The following is a 16,198-nucleotide window of genomic DNA, read 5'->3' as shown; positions in this document are numbered from 1 at the left end:
TGGAAGTGAGTAAACATACAAAATCAGCAGGGGGTCAAATTCCTGTTTTTCCCCACTTTAACTAACATTTGGAAACGTTAATTGGGAAATGAGTTAAATTCTGCATGTTTTGTAACAAACAAAACATATCTGTGTCGGATGTGTTCGTTTGTTGTTGCATGTTGTTATGACACATTCACAAGCAATTTGTGATTTATTAATGATGCCCTTTTTATGGAAGCAATAATAAAGCAATGTTGGGGCCTCCGATTGATTGAAGTTAAGCGGCAGTTTGTTGTAATTAATTAAATGTGTGTAGTTCTGTGTGTAGTAAATACATTCCACTGCTGGTCTAGATCAATCATTAAAATTCCAAATTGTTGCCTATATATAGTGTCACTCCTTAATTGTAGCAAATTACTAACACTTCATATTCAAGTTTCATCTGTTTCAAGTTTCATTCATTACCTGCAGCAAAGACAGGGACAATTACTTTTTGTTGGGCTGTTTGACTTATGTGAGTGATTATCATGCAACTTTGTAACAACATGTAACATGAGCCTAAGAGGGAGACTCTGAGGTTTGGGCAGTGGCATCTCATCTGGCAAAAAATTCCAATCTGAATGTTGGTGAAAGTTGGGCAACCTCGCCTGCCTGAAATTAATGTACATTTCCCAAATGTGCATTGCTTCTAGTTTGGCGGATATTTCCACCAAATACAATAACTTCTGTCTGAGATTGTTTGGTAAACAAGGAGTATCAGTGCTTGAGGGAGGCCGGAGGAAGCCGAGCTTGGGGCAGGGCTGGGAGTTTATATATATATATATAAGGAAGTCTGCCCCTCTGTGAGGTCACAAAGGGGCAGTTTTACCACCACGCCTTCTGAAACCGAATGTTTTGAGCCATCCCAAACTTCTTTTAGGGCTCACTTCCAAATGCGCAAACCTCATTATCTGAAATTTTGGCATCATTTAACACAATAATACTACATTTTAACAAGCATAGTTCGGTTCTTTAACAGATATCACATTTCTGTCTGCAGGTTCAGGAGAGGGATGTGGGAAGATCATTCAGCGATTCCCCAAGAAGGACTGGGAGGGAACAGCCTTCCCTCAAGGGGTGGAGATGGTGAGTACTAAATTTAATGAAAAATTGTAATTAATTTATATATATGTATTCATATTTAGATAACTGCTGCTGCCGCCTAATATTTGAGTACATTTTCATTTACTGTACAGTGTTACTTATCCTGGGTTTGCAGTTTTTGGGGGTGGGGTCAGGCGGTGAGTGAACTCTACGAGTCTCCCGCAGTTTATATTGGCTGCCAGATGTGGAGGGAATTTTGGGATATCAAACCTGCACTTTGCACCCAAAGATGAGAGTCATCATGCAAATCTATCTGCAAATGAATGTGGTATTTGGTGTTAAATTAAGTGTTGAAACTGTTGAATTTTGTTGACACTCACTGAGCGTCACTGCTACTGTACCGAAAAACTACCATCAAGACGGTACAAAACGTCCTTACTTTTGCATATTGTCCCCATAAATGTCACTTAGTACAGTTTCCGATAAAGACAGCTATTTGATATATGGACTGAAATATTTACTAAACACAGATCGATGTAGTTTAATCATAGTAATATAAATGGATGCATTAATGTTGTGAATTAATTGTTCGGTTGTGGTGTTTCCAGTGACTGGTGGGGTTTGTTGTGTTGAAGGTTGATGTCTCTAGCTAGCAGGGGTCTTAGGCAGTGGAAAGGACCCACACTATTGACTTTGTTTACCACATGTGTTTTTACACCACATTACATGTAAACAAGGAGAGCTCATTTGCTCACGCTAAGCCACTTACGGCGCACTGCGGGTCATCTCTCCTCATTGGAGTGTTTTTTTTAATTGGTTCATTATTGGTTCACTGAAGCAATTTTCTTGTGTTGTTTGATTTGTAGATATTGCTGTATTTAGTAATTATACAATCCCAGAGATGCACAGACATTGAAATTGCGAAAAAAACAAAACAAAATATCAGCTCTGTTCTATTGTTTTAAGTACAAACAAGGCATGTCAGGATTTGCATTGGCACAGTTTTTGTTTTTTTTATCATTTTAAATTTGTCCAACTCAAGTGAATTCCATGGGCTGGACAGTGGCATTTCCTGCTATTTATCATGAAATGTTTACTTAAAAGCTCTTCCTGTGCTCACTAATTGGGGAAGTTTTCTCATATTTGCATTATATTCACCCTTTCTGTCTTGGCCTTTGTGATATTAAGCTTTTCTTAGTTGCTTCTTCCCTTACTAGAAGGCCACTGGGGGTCTGTGACAAGGGATCTGTTACCCGTATCAGGACCAAATATTTGCTTATCAGAGTGGACAAAAACCTCTTAATTTTCAGGGCCACAAGAGCATGTAAAGTGTATCTTGCTGCAAAGAATATCAGTGTCTGTATTATATCAATGTTGTTCATTTGTCTTGGCTGCAGCACACAAGTAAGCTCAGTGGTCTTGGCAGTGAATGAGTGAAAACCACACGATGAGAAACCGGCACAACTCCTGAAAGTGCTAGTCGCGATGTACTGCTGCAGCATTTTATTATTGGGAATCCTTCATATTACAGTGTGGTTATGCTAAATTTACTGTTGTCACACTGGATGTCATTTAAACACTGTGGTCTGTACCCTTGAATGCTTATAGTTAAGGGATACAATAGGGTAACAGGTTTTAAGCCTGTAAACGTTGACGTCAGGACTGGTAGTATGTTTAGATGAGTGAATTGACTGTTTAAAAGCCTGCCTGTGTTTAGGGCTTCAGAGACAACTCTTAACTTGTTTTTGCAACCCTGTCAGCATCTGGGTGTACGGTTGTAGACGGTGTTCTTCATTTTAAATTATTTCTCACCATGCTCATCTAATCACTGAAAACCGAGGTTTGATTACAATGCTGGTATTCAAAATAAGCCTACATTCAATTGAATTTGGGTACTTTTTCCACAGCATCCAACAATAAGTATTTATTCATTCATTTTCTGCCGCTTGTCCTCATCCCAGTTGTCTTCAGGCGAGAGGCGGGGTACACCCACATTCATTATGGACAATTTGGAGTCACCAATTAATCTAACATGCATGTTTTTGGAATGTGGGAGGAAACCGGAGTCCCCGGAGAAAACCCACGCATGCACAGGGAGAACATGCAAACTCCACACAGAGATGACTGAGGGTGTAATTGAACTCTGGTTTCCCAGCTGTGAGGCTTGCATGCTAACCACTTGTGCTAACCACTACTATTTAAAGAAACTGCAAACGTCATGATAAAATTGTTGTGTATTTAATTGTAATATATTAAGATGCACATTTCCACCTTCAGTTACAGGTCATTAAATCCTGGAGAATTTAACACACTCTTTTTGTAGTTCCCAGAAAAGAGACATTAGGCATCTGTTTACCCTGGCACTTGACTCTTCCCAGTACTATAACAAATTTGTCCGGAGCGTTAATGTTTCAAATAGTTTTGTCATGAAAATCTTTTTGTGCAAGATACAGGCCGCTGGCTTTTTTTTTTTTTTGTCACATCTCCCCCTCCTTCTCTGTCTCATAAGCGGAGTGTTTTGAGTTTGAGGAATGTCACGTAGGGGTCAGGGATCACAACCTGAGGTATTAACTTCATGAGCTAAGTGATATAGTGAAGAACAGCAGGTGTGCAGGCTAACAAGTTGCATAATATGGGTCATCTATGTATGCCAAGAGTGTAAACCGCCAGGCATTTTTTAGAATCTCACTTTATAAGGCTAATTGTATTTCTGCATGTGTTTTGACAGAATAAAACCTTCAATCACTGATCAAAGATTATTTACGATTACTGCAGCTGCCATAATTCTTGTTTATGGAGCGAGACTCAATACAATACAAACATTTCATTTTTAAGATTTTTTTTAGTTTTTTGTTACATTTATTTTTAATGTATTTATAAGCACTTGACATTTCAATTACAATGGTAAATTCTCTTTAGATGTTAGTTTATTTGATACAACTTCGATACAACTTTTGATACAATGTACACATTATTTTACAAATACTGTTATCGTGACAGGCCCAAGTACTTCCCGAATTTGTCTGAAAGATGGGGAACTTGTTGGGACTTCAAAATAGACGGTTTGTAATGAAATTTAATGCATTTCTTTTGTCAAAGTTCAAACTTTTAGTGCGTCTGGGTGATAAAGCAAGTTGGCTGCCCTGTCTGAGGTTGGTCTCTCATCCTCTATCAGGGTCCTGTGGGGTTTCATCACGTGTAAATATAGAAACACGACCACATGTTTAGCTAAATCTATTAGTTTAGTGTTTCCAGATGGCACTGAGGACCTGCACATTGTTTTTGTATCCTTGTGAGTGTGTTACATTTTTTTCGTTCTTCATCTTGGGGGGGTACATTCCACAGTGCTTCTTCATTATACAGTATGTCATCCTCCACTGAAATTGAGAAGTACTAAAATCTATAACGCTCAGAGAGTTTGTTGCTCTATGCTATGTATTCATTGGTTAGTCATTTTGTTTCTAAATGTTGAAGTTTTGGAAATTGATTACCCAAATAATTCAAGTACTTCGATAACAAATTTGTTTTCTACTTGAGGCAACGCTTATGTTACCAAAGCACTTATGCCACCCGAAGGAAGCAGAGGTTTCAAGGTGCAAGAGAATGCGCCAAAGCAATGAAAGATATGGAAAATAGCATTTTGGAAAGGCTGAAAATGTGGCGAAACAGTAAGGTGAACACCATGAGGTGTATCCGTTGTAATGTGGCACTTCCATACCCCAATGGGTGCCCAGTATGGGTGCCCAACAGGGGCCCAGTAGCCATCTGCCGACCATGGCATGGCTTAATTCTGGTAAACCTGTATGACTTGTATAAATGCACAGCCATCATAATGTAATATGTCATTTAGTCGTACGATAGTAAGAATTATTTATCTCCCTTTGCACTAAATAGTTTCAGTCTTGGATGACTTCTTCCTATGCAAAATCTAAATTTAAGAAATAAAACGGTCGAGTATCTAAAAAAATCAAACAATAGGTTGTTCATTATTAAGTCATTATTAAGTAAAGTTCCAAAACTTCATTGATCAATACTTGATCACTAAAATATTCCATAGCTGCCGCCATAAAATTGGAAAAGAAGAAAGAAATATACGCATATGCCCATTTCTAAAATAAAATGACATCTACAAGAGTAGTAATAAAATAGTTGGCTAACAGGCTTCATGTGGTTTCATCATTATTTCCCAGTCTGAGGATCAAGGACAGGAAACATGGTTTCTTTCAGAAAATCTACCCTTCTACTATTTGGTCATGACAATGTTTGGTCAAGCGCCAAATGACAGGAATTCCATCTTTGAAGCTTTATCTAGATACACCATAGTGCTTAACAGGCCCACTCAGCAATTTGCATTTTGGCTTTGTTCTACGCTGGTATGTAGCCCATTATTGGCTGCAGATTTTCTCTGCTCCATGAACAAGAAAATGAGTCATTTACAAACAAGGAACACATCTGGTGAAAACAGTGCATGGAGTTGAGCACGAAAAGCATTTTGTGGTCACAACCGCCCCCCAGCAAACTAAATAACCACAGATGAGGAATGCACCAAGAAAAAGCGTTTACAACTTGTGTGTGCAAAAAATGTGTTTCTAATTTTTTCAGGCAAGTGATGGTGATAGGAACCAGCTCAAATCCTCATCTGTTATGGATGAGCCAGGTCTTTAGATGGAGGTCAGTATATTTCCATCACATTGTCTGATATAAAGACACAAATCTTATTGTGTTCCGGATTATGGATGGTGATATTGGAGACACCTGATGAAAAACCCATGCAAATCAAAAACCAGAAGAAAAAAAAATTTGGTCTTTTTTTTTTAACACAAAAATATTAATTTGTTTTGCATTAAAAAAAATCAGAGGAGATGATTAAATAAGGCAATATATAATCTGCCACATAAGAGGTAACTGAAATGGATAGCTTTTTCTGTTTATAATTGGTCTGTCCTTCAGACGGTGTGTTTGTGTGTGTTTATGTTGAGTGTTGTCCTGGAAACAACACCTGCAAGGTCAGAGTGCCACAGAGTTCAGTGTTAAACTCGAGGACTTTTACATGTAGCCTGCAGACATTGTTCTAGTAACACACTCATTCCTGCTGTCTCCTCTCAAGTCATGATTCCCTGCAGTTAAACAATAAAACACACATTTTGAACAAAAAAAAGCTGCAAAGAAAAAAAATTGCAGCAGTTCTAATTGATGGGGATTTTCTTCAGTAATGCTTTCTGAGCTTCAGGTTTTGAATTGATGCATTTTATAGTGTAGTTTTGCAGATGACAAATGATGCAGTTTGACATTGACCTTTCACAACTTAAGAGACCTGTTGATTCAAAAACCTTGACCTTCCATTTGTTGCACAGTCTCTCGCCTTGACACATTCTCAAGCTTGTTTGACGGTGACCTGTCACCTTTTGAAACGGCACAGCCTGTTTGAAACTGCAAGTCTCAGCCTTGCATTGTCAAGCCCTCTAGTTGGACATGGGGGATAGATGGTGCAACGCCAAACAATAGCTATCTTGTACCAGCTCAGTCAAACATGCTTTATGTCATGTGGGATGTCTCTTCCACGGGATGGTTTCCTCCAACTGCATACCAAGCCAGCATATTTCTTTCCACTGTGCCATTTGGTCGTTGTACAACTGGATCTGGGCCTGGTTTGCAGTGCCTGTTGAAAGTCAAGGCTGCCCTTTCTCACCTATACTGTTCATAATTTTCATGGACAGAATATCTAGGCGGCAGCCAAGGTGTCGAGCTAGTCTAGTTCAGGGGCATGAGGATCTCGTCTCTGCTATTTGCAGATGGTGTGGTCCTGATTACTCCCTCCGGGTTGGGAAGGAAGTACTGTCCCCGGTGGAGGCGTTCAAGTAGCTTGGGGTCTTGTTCATGAGTGACGGAAGGTTGGAGCCAGAGGTCGACAGGTGGATCGGTGCAGCGTCTGTAGTAATGTGTACTGTACTGGACCTTTGTGGTGACGAGAAAGCTGAGCTGGATGGCAAAGCTCTCAATTTAGGAGTCAGAAGTGGTTGCAGAGGGCACCCTGCCAAGTGCTCGCCTCCATTTACCGCACCAATCTAAAGCTTTTCAGAGCACTACCCCGGTGACATTTTTTGAGGCACGTTTTGCAGGGTGCAAAATTTATGTCACTCTCACAAAGACAGGAAGTCCCAAACTAGGCAGACATAGTTTCTGAATGCTGCAATGGGGGCTTGAGCTGCTAAACTAACAAGCTAACTAAGCAGGGCTCGACAATAACGATGTACCGATGGCCCGGGGCAAGTTAAAACAAAATTTGGGCAAGTAAATCCAATCATTAATATTCCCGTCGGGCAAGTACACTTTAGCATGCCGTACTGCCAAGAGTTTTTTTTTAAAGCGGTTCTTGTTGGGTGTTGGTAAAACACGGACTGCGTAATTCCGGTGGTAATTTGCAAACCAATCCTTGCAAATCTTGAAATGGACCAATCAGAATCGTTTATTTAGACCGCGGTCCGTAATCCACAATCCGCGTTTTACCCACACCCGTTCTTGTTCGCGATCAACCAATCAGCGATCGTTTTACTAGGAAAACATCTATCATGGCGTCCCTGCCAACATCGTCTAATTCTTCAACAACTTCTGAAGGAAAACAGCAAAAAGTGATGAACCAGTGCCTCCTAAACAAGTATTTTATTAGCGGCAGCAAATCAAATGATGGCACAGGTGAGTGAATCACATTGCTGTGACAATTTGAAGTGGTCACAATGAAACACCACCCATTAGATCCAATACCAAGTGCTGATTTTGCACAAGCTACAAAACCTAGCGGTTCAATTTCTCTGTGGATTTTTCTCACCTTTGCTTCACAAATTATTGTTTGACCATTGAGCATTTTTTTCTGGATTAAAAACACTTTACTAGTACACAAATGTGTCAAATGTTTCATTGTGGTGCACAACTTCTAAATATCACTGCTTACTACGAGGTAGCATGGCTTGCCATGTTAACATACATCTACACTATTTTTCAGACATTCCTCCAAATACAATGCATCAGTACTATTATCTGATGAATTATCAGCATATATTCATATATGATATCATTATGGCAGTCTTTTCATTTTACATGGGGCAAGTTCGGGCAAGTAGTTCTCACCTTAAGGATTCCCCATGGGCAAGTCATTTTGGTTTTTAACGTAGAGCCCTGCTAAGCACAACTAACAACTTTATTTGCTAATTGAATCATCCCTGCTTAAGAATGCTACATTTCCCTTGTTACGCAACCCTTTGTGAACGAGAAACTGGGCTGCGAGCATACAAACAGTCTTTTCCCCACTTTTTGGTTCAACCTTTGTTTCGCTCATTGCTAAGTAGCACAGTCACGTTTTTAAAATACACAATGCACGCGGTCATCTCATGAAAACAAATATGGATGAAAGGTCCATAACTCCTCTGGAAGCTTGCTATGATAAAGGAATTTGATCTCACTGAACCAGACTGTAAACATTTGTTTCATTTCTGTTGTCTAAAACTGTGGCTCTGCCCCCCCCCATGAATCTATTCTGTCGTGACGAATGTAGCTTGCATTTACGGGAAGGATTCTGAAGTTGAAATTTCTAACTGTTGGTGTCATCCAGAAAATGGAAAATGAAACACAAACTTTTCACATTTGGTCAGGCTTATGCACGTTAAGTAAATGATAGTTCATAATTTGGCTTCCCCGTGACCTGCGGCTTTTGGCTAAGGTCAGCAATCAGCAATGCTGCTGATTGAAGAAAGAAATGTAGCATCATTTTATCACTTGATGCATTGAGTCAAGTCACTGTAGTTTGACATGTCGCACTGCACGTCTGTCTCATGATGTTTGTAAAACATTCAGAGAAAATGTAAACAGTGCATTCCACATAGCAGGATGCTGTCCTGGCCAGTGGGGGAACAGGATCGTGTGTTTGTCAGGAAGACCAAGACATGAGTAATCAATGCTTCGTGTGCCCCACTGAAGCTAAACACACCAGGAAACAAAGCTGGAGCTGTTGAGCAAGCAAGACTTTCCATGTTGAAAAGCGCTGTGAGGTCACCCGGAAAAGGGACAAGTTAAATTGAAGCCACAGGACACTGAAGAGCACAAGAGAATACTAATGCAAGTTTATTGCTGTCAGAGAAAACAGAGTACAACACATTTATTATGTGGATTGATAGTGCCGTCAATCAACAATTTTTAAGGACAGGCTGAGTTATAACATAATGATCAATTCTGTGTGAGCTATTTGTCTGCAACTTAAACTTAAACAACTTAAAGTTAAAGGGGGCGTATTATGCTCATTTTTTCGACCCTATTGAGTTGTGGACTTCTATGGAGCAGCTACACATACACAACCCACACAGAAAGCTTTCTAGATCTTCCAGAATCTGTACCTACCCACCAGCTGTCCTTGGACGTTCAAAGCAGTCTGTTTTAATTTATTCCACCAACAGCCCGCCTCCTGGCACGCCCACTCCTCTGTGATTGGTCACACTCCCAAGCACTCCCAAAGACTTCAGCCCATTGTCTAATTTTGTCGGTATAGGAGTACATAATGAATGAATAAGTCATTTGGAGAGCTACTTAAAAAGTGGTTAGGAGCTACTTGGTAACTCATGAACTATTGGATGGAGACCCCTGACTTACTGTATGAGTGGTAACATGCGTAGGTCTGCGTTTACTGCGTGCAGACAATCTTGGTACAACATCAGTAGTGAAAATGTGTTCATTATGACCTGGCTATGAATGATAATACTGTGATATGGAAGTGGCAGTGCACAAGGCATTATTGGAAGGGCATGTTAAAATCTTTAGGCACACATTCCTATCCAGCCTACCTTGGTGTTCACAGTGTGAGCCAGTGTCAGCGAGTGATGTATGACTGTTTTTTCCTTTTCCCTTAACAGTTGTTTGCTACTTGTTGATGTCCAAGCAGAAGCTGTAGTAACTCAACTTTTGATCAAATTGTACTTAACATTTGTCAAAACAATCCATGTAGATGTTAGGACTTGTCTACACACTCAATCACAGAACGGTTCTCCTGACGCTCATTGCATTTGGCGCAGTGCCAACTTTCAAGTACTTCAAGTACTGGTGGTCATCTGCTTCAAAACACACCTCATACATAGAAGAGATCTGTTGACAATTTAGTGACATGGTCAATATATTTTGCAATAAGGGTGTGCATTGGAGTGGGCAAAGTATTTTATTTAAATTTTAACATACAAGCTGGCAACGTGACTTGGAAGTAGTCAGAGTCAATCGTCAAGAGTACATTATCTTTTAAATAAATATAGAAAAAAAATTAATCACTTCACTAAGCTCTGCCTTTATGGATTTCACACAAGTTTTGTACATCTCAGGAATAGCGACTTGGGAGAAATATGTTTGTGATGGCACTTGATATCTCTGGTCAAAATCCTTTTCCAGTTCCGAAAAGCCCTCTTTATACACAGCATTAACAGAGATTGTGCATTTTGCGATATATTCCATAGTGGCTGCAGCTTTGTGTCGTCTCAAAGTTTTCTCATAAGGAGTGACAGAAGTGAAACTTTCATTAATGCACGTTTGAGAATTTGCCTTTACATTTACCTGAGTAGGCTGTGCAGTTTTAGATTGCAAATACAGAGCATAAAGGTCCTTGTTGTTGTGTTGTAGGTGACTGTTTGTTGTGTTTCCCCTCAATGGAGCCACTGTTTTACAGCATGACTTGCAAAGAACTTGTGTTTGTGAGTCGTCCTGTGTTGTAAAACCAAAGTAGTCCCAAATCCCAGCGGCGTAGTGTCTTTTATGAACAAGCTGACCTTTGGTCTCCATTTGTCACTTCGTTACCTGCCCAAAAATGTTTGTCACTTTGGGGCTTGTTCAAGGAGATACGATTTTGACATCCTTGCTGGTATTGATTGTTGAAACGAAGTATAACAGTATAACATCATTTAGCAGTGTATTACATTAATGTCTGACATTTTTAGCTATCCTTCGTTTAGTTCTCCTTGTGAGTTTCTAAAGATGGCAGGGTATGTGGCTGTTAAACAATTCAGGAACAGCAAAGCCAATCAAGCCTGTTTCAGTATCTTTCAGATTCAAACTTATGTTTGGATCTGTAGTAAAATGTGTTTTTATATTTGCCTTGTGCTGCCATTGTGCTGATTAGTCCCCTTCTGAATGTTTGAATAAAAAGCATTCCCACCATTCAACCACCTGTATCATTGAAAGAGATCATAGCATGAAATCACATCTGGCACGTTCAGGGATCCTTGGCATATGGGGACATGGCTTTGGTCTCACTTCCATTGAAAACATTTAGGTGTTTATTTTGGAGTGAGAAGCTATAAACACAATCAAATGAACTATAGAACATGTGCCACAGTGCATGACTTAAACCTTCCCCAAGCAGGGAGATTGTTTTCCAGTTGTTAAGTTGCTTTTAGACAGATTCTAAAAAACAAACATCATGACCTGTGACAGTTTTTAATTTTTATTTCTGCAACAAATATTACCGTGCTGTACACAAAACAGTTTCGGCCTATATACGTCACAATACTGATGTTTGCATTGCATTTATCCTGTATCTTAAGCCATTAATATGTGTTAAGCCATTGCCCTTTTTAGGAATTCACACTTAATGTGTTTACTCTGTAGATGGAAGCTGAGATTGGACATCATGTGTTTGGTACATCAATAGTGATATCCTTTGTTATTGTTTTAGAACAACATTACATACGCTCCGGTGACCATGTGACAAGAAAGTATTAGTGTGCACATTGTATTTCCTTTCCTCACAAAGGACTGGCTGCAACATAGCTTTTCATAGGTGTTTGCTAAGATGATTAGCAGCAGAAGTGTTGTAGCGTTGTAGCCTATGGTGTATAAATTATCAGAGGCCTCTCTAGGCGGTAGAGGAAGCACCTGTTTCGTAGCAGGGTCATTATCAGCCATTATCTTAGTGCATTCTAAAGTCTGGGGCTCAGCACTCTGACGCAGTGTTTCATTGTGCTGATCTGCAAGCTCAGGATAAAGCTGTTTACACCACTCGTTTCATTCATCACTCTTTGAGTCCAGAAATGTGTTTTTGATAACATAACATACATACATAACTGGATATCTGAAAGGGGAACTGCACTTTTTTTTTTAAATATTACCCGTCATTCGCAATCCTTAAGTCAAACGTGAACGCATATTTCTTTCCTTTTTCGGTGCATTATAACGTTATTGTGTTACTAGCACAGCTTTGCTTTACAACAGATGAGTCGGGCCTATTCCGTTTGTTCCCGTCTGTTCCATCAGTTGCATTGCAACTGTATGTCTAAATTCACTTAACATAATATTGTTTAGGAGGACAGACAAAGAGGAAAGCGAGAAAAGACAGTATTTAGTTCTCCCATTGACTGAAATTGGAATCTGAGTGGGGGATACTGGGGAAGGATTAGGGGAAGAGAACCAAAATGGTGAGCGCACCCACTTCATCACCTGTTTCTGAAGTGCTGGATGAGCCAGATAGTCATCGGATTCAGGGAAAGCTCATTGGGTGTAGCGATTGTGATTGCAACACTAATCAATAGGTGTGTCATGAGACACCTAACTCACGAGGTGAGACAATACATGAGATGGGGCCAACGAGAAGAGTGTTTAACATTGATTTTAAGAAAAGTACATTAAAAAATATGACTGTACAAGCGGACGTTTTTATTCATAAAACAATGCCGCTGACATTACACCTGAGTAGTGTCACACACTGTACAGCCTCAAACAAATCATATTCCCATATTCCCGGCAACCACCCAACATGTTTGACGTTGTCATAACATGTTGATTTGTCTTAGCAAACGATTGCATTGCAGCAGTGGGATAATTTAGTTAATTATGTTTTGTTATCAAAGTTGCCTAAAGACAGGTTACTGTAACTGTCCCAGGACAATCCACAAACTTTACTTTGTTTCTGAGAAGGAACTTTGGTGCTGCTGACTATGTTTCAAATACGTACTTAAACTATGATTCAACTCTATGAGTCATAGTTCAGGTGAACCCCTATGAGGTTAAGCAAGCAAATGTTCAGTTCTAAGTTTTTGGAAAATATTGTGTTTGTCAAACTCTTTTAGACACACACTAAGGCAAAATAAAGTTAGGTTTATGTTTAGGAAATCCATGCCAAAAGAAGAGGCTTTTGGGTTTGAGCTCAAGAATTTCCTTACACATCAATAAAGTATTTATTTCAATATTTTTTTTTACTTTTCAGACCTATAAATGTTAGAATACTTGTGTTAAACCATGCCAAAGTTTCAGATAATGAGGTTTGACTGACCTCTGAGAGAAGGTTTCCTTCAGGTTTGAAGGAAGGCTTAACAGAAATGGTTGAAGTTGCAGATTCCTGACCAACAATCGAAAAATATGGGAACATGTGCGAAGCTGGACTAGCCACTAAACTGTTGCTGAAGCCTTTCCAACGTTAATACAACGTCAATACAAAGGGCAGAAAATGAGCATAATAGGTCCCCTTTACTATAACCTAAGATTGGATACATTCTTCTGACAGGGACCTGTCTGTGTATAATGGAAAAAAATGAAAGTTCTATATCACATATTGAGCCTGTTTCTGGGTATTGCTTGGCTACAGCAGCTTGACATTGACAATACAATACAAGGTATTTTTTCTGACATTGCATTTCCTACCCATATGGCATTTATAAAGCCAAAATTGCATGCAGAAGAATTCAATTTTCTTTGACTCTTCCTGTTCTGACGACTAAACTTTTTTTCTTATTTGTGCGGTTCAGACCATCATGGCCATCTAAAAATATCTACCCCTAAAATGAACCATGTGTGCACAACATTGCATAACACATTTTCGAATTGGAACCAGGGAAAGAGAAAAGTGCATCAGTTTTGGGCAGCAATGTAACAATTTACAAACATTGTTGCAAGATGGTGACTTTGTTTGCAATAGAATGGGTAAAAAGGGTGGGGGATGGGAGTTTCGTCAAGCCATTTGGCCGAATCGCTCTGTGGTTGTTTTGACCACGACTCGTCCTGCAGACCTCATAATATGGCACTTCTGGGCAGGCAGCACGCCACTAACCTTTTCACCCCATCTCTGGCCCCTGACCCCTCACACTCCACTTTCCGTCATTGTGTTTGTCTTCCTGCCATGCAGCTCTTTCAAATGAATGAGGAAAGTTGAAGGAAGAGGATGATGGAAATAAATGGGAGAGCACATTTTCCTGAGCATATTGTCTTGGGTACTTCACATTCAATCAGGCTGCTCGTGCATGTCAACCAGTGCTGTTTTGACATGATCTTATGAGATCTCTCACCTTGGAAAACACCACTTCCCAACTTCCCATGCATGACACCATCGAGTTATGTGTCTGAAGATGATTGATTTCTGTTACAGCTTGTGATGAGCTTCTTGCATTATTGGATGAAAATAAGATGACAGTTATTATTACAGTTACCAGTGGAAGCAATAATACCAATCCATTCCTAATTTCAAATGTAACATGATCATGTGCTATGCGATTATGGAGAGGAAAATAATCTTGTTCAAGCATTGTCACTGCAGAGGAAGACAAAGCCTTGTGATACTGTCCTCTCTTTCAACGGTCCTGAGTCATCCTCACCCCAGTTATATTTGGAGTTGGTAGGCCTTACCAGATAGAAGCCTCGTCACAGTACGAGAATGTAAATGGCATTTTTATTTTAAATCAGTGATGCCCCTTGTGTGCCCAACTGTGGCGATGCTTAGCGGGTCAAATTGCAGATCTTGTATCACAGGCAAAGGTGGTGAATACAGCAAGCGGGTGGGAGTCAGTCATGCCTGGCTACAGCACATGATGTGACGCAGCAAGTTTAGCCAGAGGGCACTAGTTTTCTCGACTCTGACATCAATACAGCAAGCGTGTCCTGGAGTTCCAGTGTCACTTGACTGCAGTCTAATTTCAGAGCAGGAGATGCCCTGTCTCGTGGTGGGGAGTAGTGGGTGAGGGTTGTTCTATGCTTGCCGTACAAAGGCTGCGTTCTCCATGGTGACCTTTGCACCTGCTTCACTGAGCTCACATACAGTACAGCTTGTGCATGATATTATGTGTCATTCCTTCACTTGTAGTTTTCCCAATTTCAGAGTCTTCAGTTTTGAAAAAAATAGCTCTGACAATATAGGTGTTGACCTCGAGATATGAACGGTAGCTGTGACCTTAAAGCGGAACTGCACTTTTTGGGGACTTTTGCCCATCATTCACAATCCTGATGTGAAACATGAACACATATTTCTTTCCCTTCTCTAGATAGCTGAAAGTTTTCTCGTGTTCATTCATTCATTCATTTTCTACCGCTCATCCTCACGAGGGTCACGGGGGGTGCTGGAGCCTATCCCAGCTGTCTTTGGGCGAGAGGCAGGGTACACCCTGGACTGGTCGCCAGCCAATCACAGGTTTTCGCTTGTTATAATATACAAAAAAGGGAAAAAAATATGTGTTCATGTTTCACATAAGGTTTGTGAATGATTGGCAAAATTAAAAAAAAAAAAGTGCAGTTCCCCTTTAAGGTGAGATAAGCTAGCTTGTGATCAGGCATTCAATACTCAGGCTTGGAGGATAACACTGTATTGAGCTGTAATTGAGCTTGCCCCTCTCTCAGTGGATCTTCAGATGTACCCCTGAGCAAAGCCCTTAAGCTCCTCTTCTCTGAATGGTCAGCCGAGCAGACTGGTGCTTAGACTGGTCAGGTTCCAGGTGTGAGTTTGTTTTACTGCATTGGGATCGTAGCAACTGGATTTACTTTAGCTGGCATATGGCTAGTTATAGCTTGTAGCATTGTAGGTGACCAAAAAATGTGTTTTAGTGGTCTAACTATTGTGTGACAGAAGATTTAGAAATGTGAATGCAAATGTGTAATTTTGGTTGTGTTTAAAATGGACGCTGGTCCATTTTTTCCATTAGCACAATTGTGGATGGATGGGATGGATGGTCAAGTGTAGGGCTGCAATTATGGAATTTTAGTAATCGAGTATTGTACGGAATTTTCTTTTGCTTAGTCGAGTAATAAGAAAAAACATTTTTACTTGTTCAAGGAGCAATAATTAATTAAATAATTAAAAGAAAAATGTTTCCCTAAACCAGTCAGTGTGCACACGTGTGCCATGAGAAAT

The 16,198-nt window shown here is 40.0% G+C and overlaps 1 protein-coding gene across 4 annotated transcripts in view; it reads left to right on the top strand.

Annotated features, from left to right (window-relative positions):
- sbf2 (SET binding factor 2) overlaps nucleotides 1–16,198 on the top strand; it is a 77,526-nt gene that overhangs the window by 6,947 nt on the left and 54,381 nt on the right. For all 4 annotated transcript variants that reach the window (XM_058088771.1, XM_058088770.1, XM_058088769.1 and 1 more), the window contains exon 2: nucleotides 1,022–1,107. In XM_058088771.1, the coding sequence (XP_057944754.1) occupies nucleotides 1,022–1,107 (86 nt within the window). The remainder of the gene's footprint in view (nucleotides 1–1,021; nucleotides 1,108–16,198) is intronic.

Source organism: Doryrhamphus excisus, chromosome 12, assembly GCF_030265055.1.
Source record: "Doryrhamphus excisus isolate RoL2022-K1 chromosome 12, RoL_Dexc_1.0, whole genome shotgun sequence".
In the NCBI taxonomy this organism is placed as follows: Eukaryota; Metazoa; Chordata; class Actinopteri; order Syngnathiformes; family Syngnathidae; genus Doryrhamphus; species Doryrhamphus excisus.
Note: the sequence above shows the minus strand (reverse complement) of the source record. Positions and strands in the feature narration are given on the sequence as shown.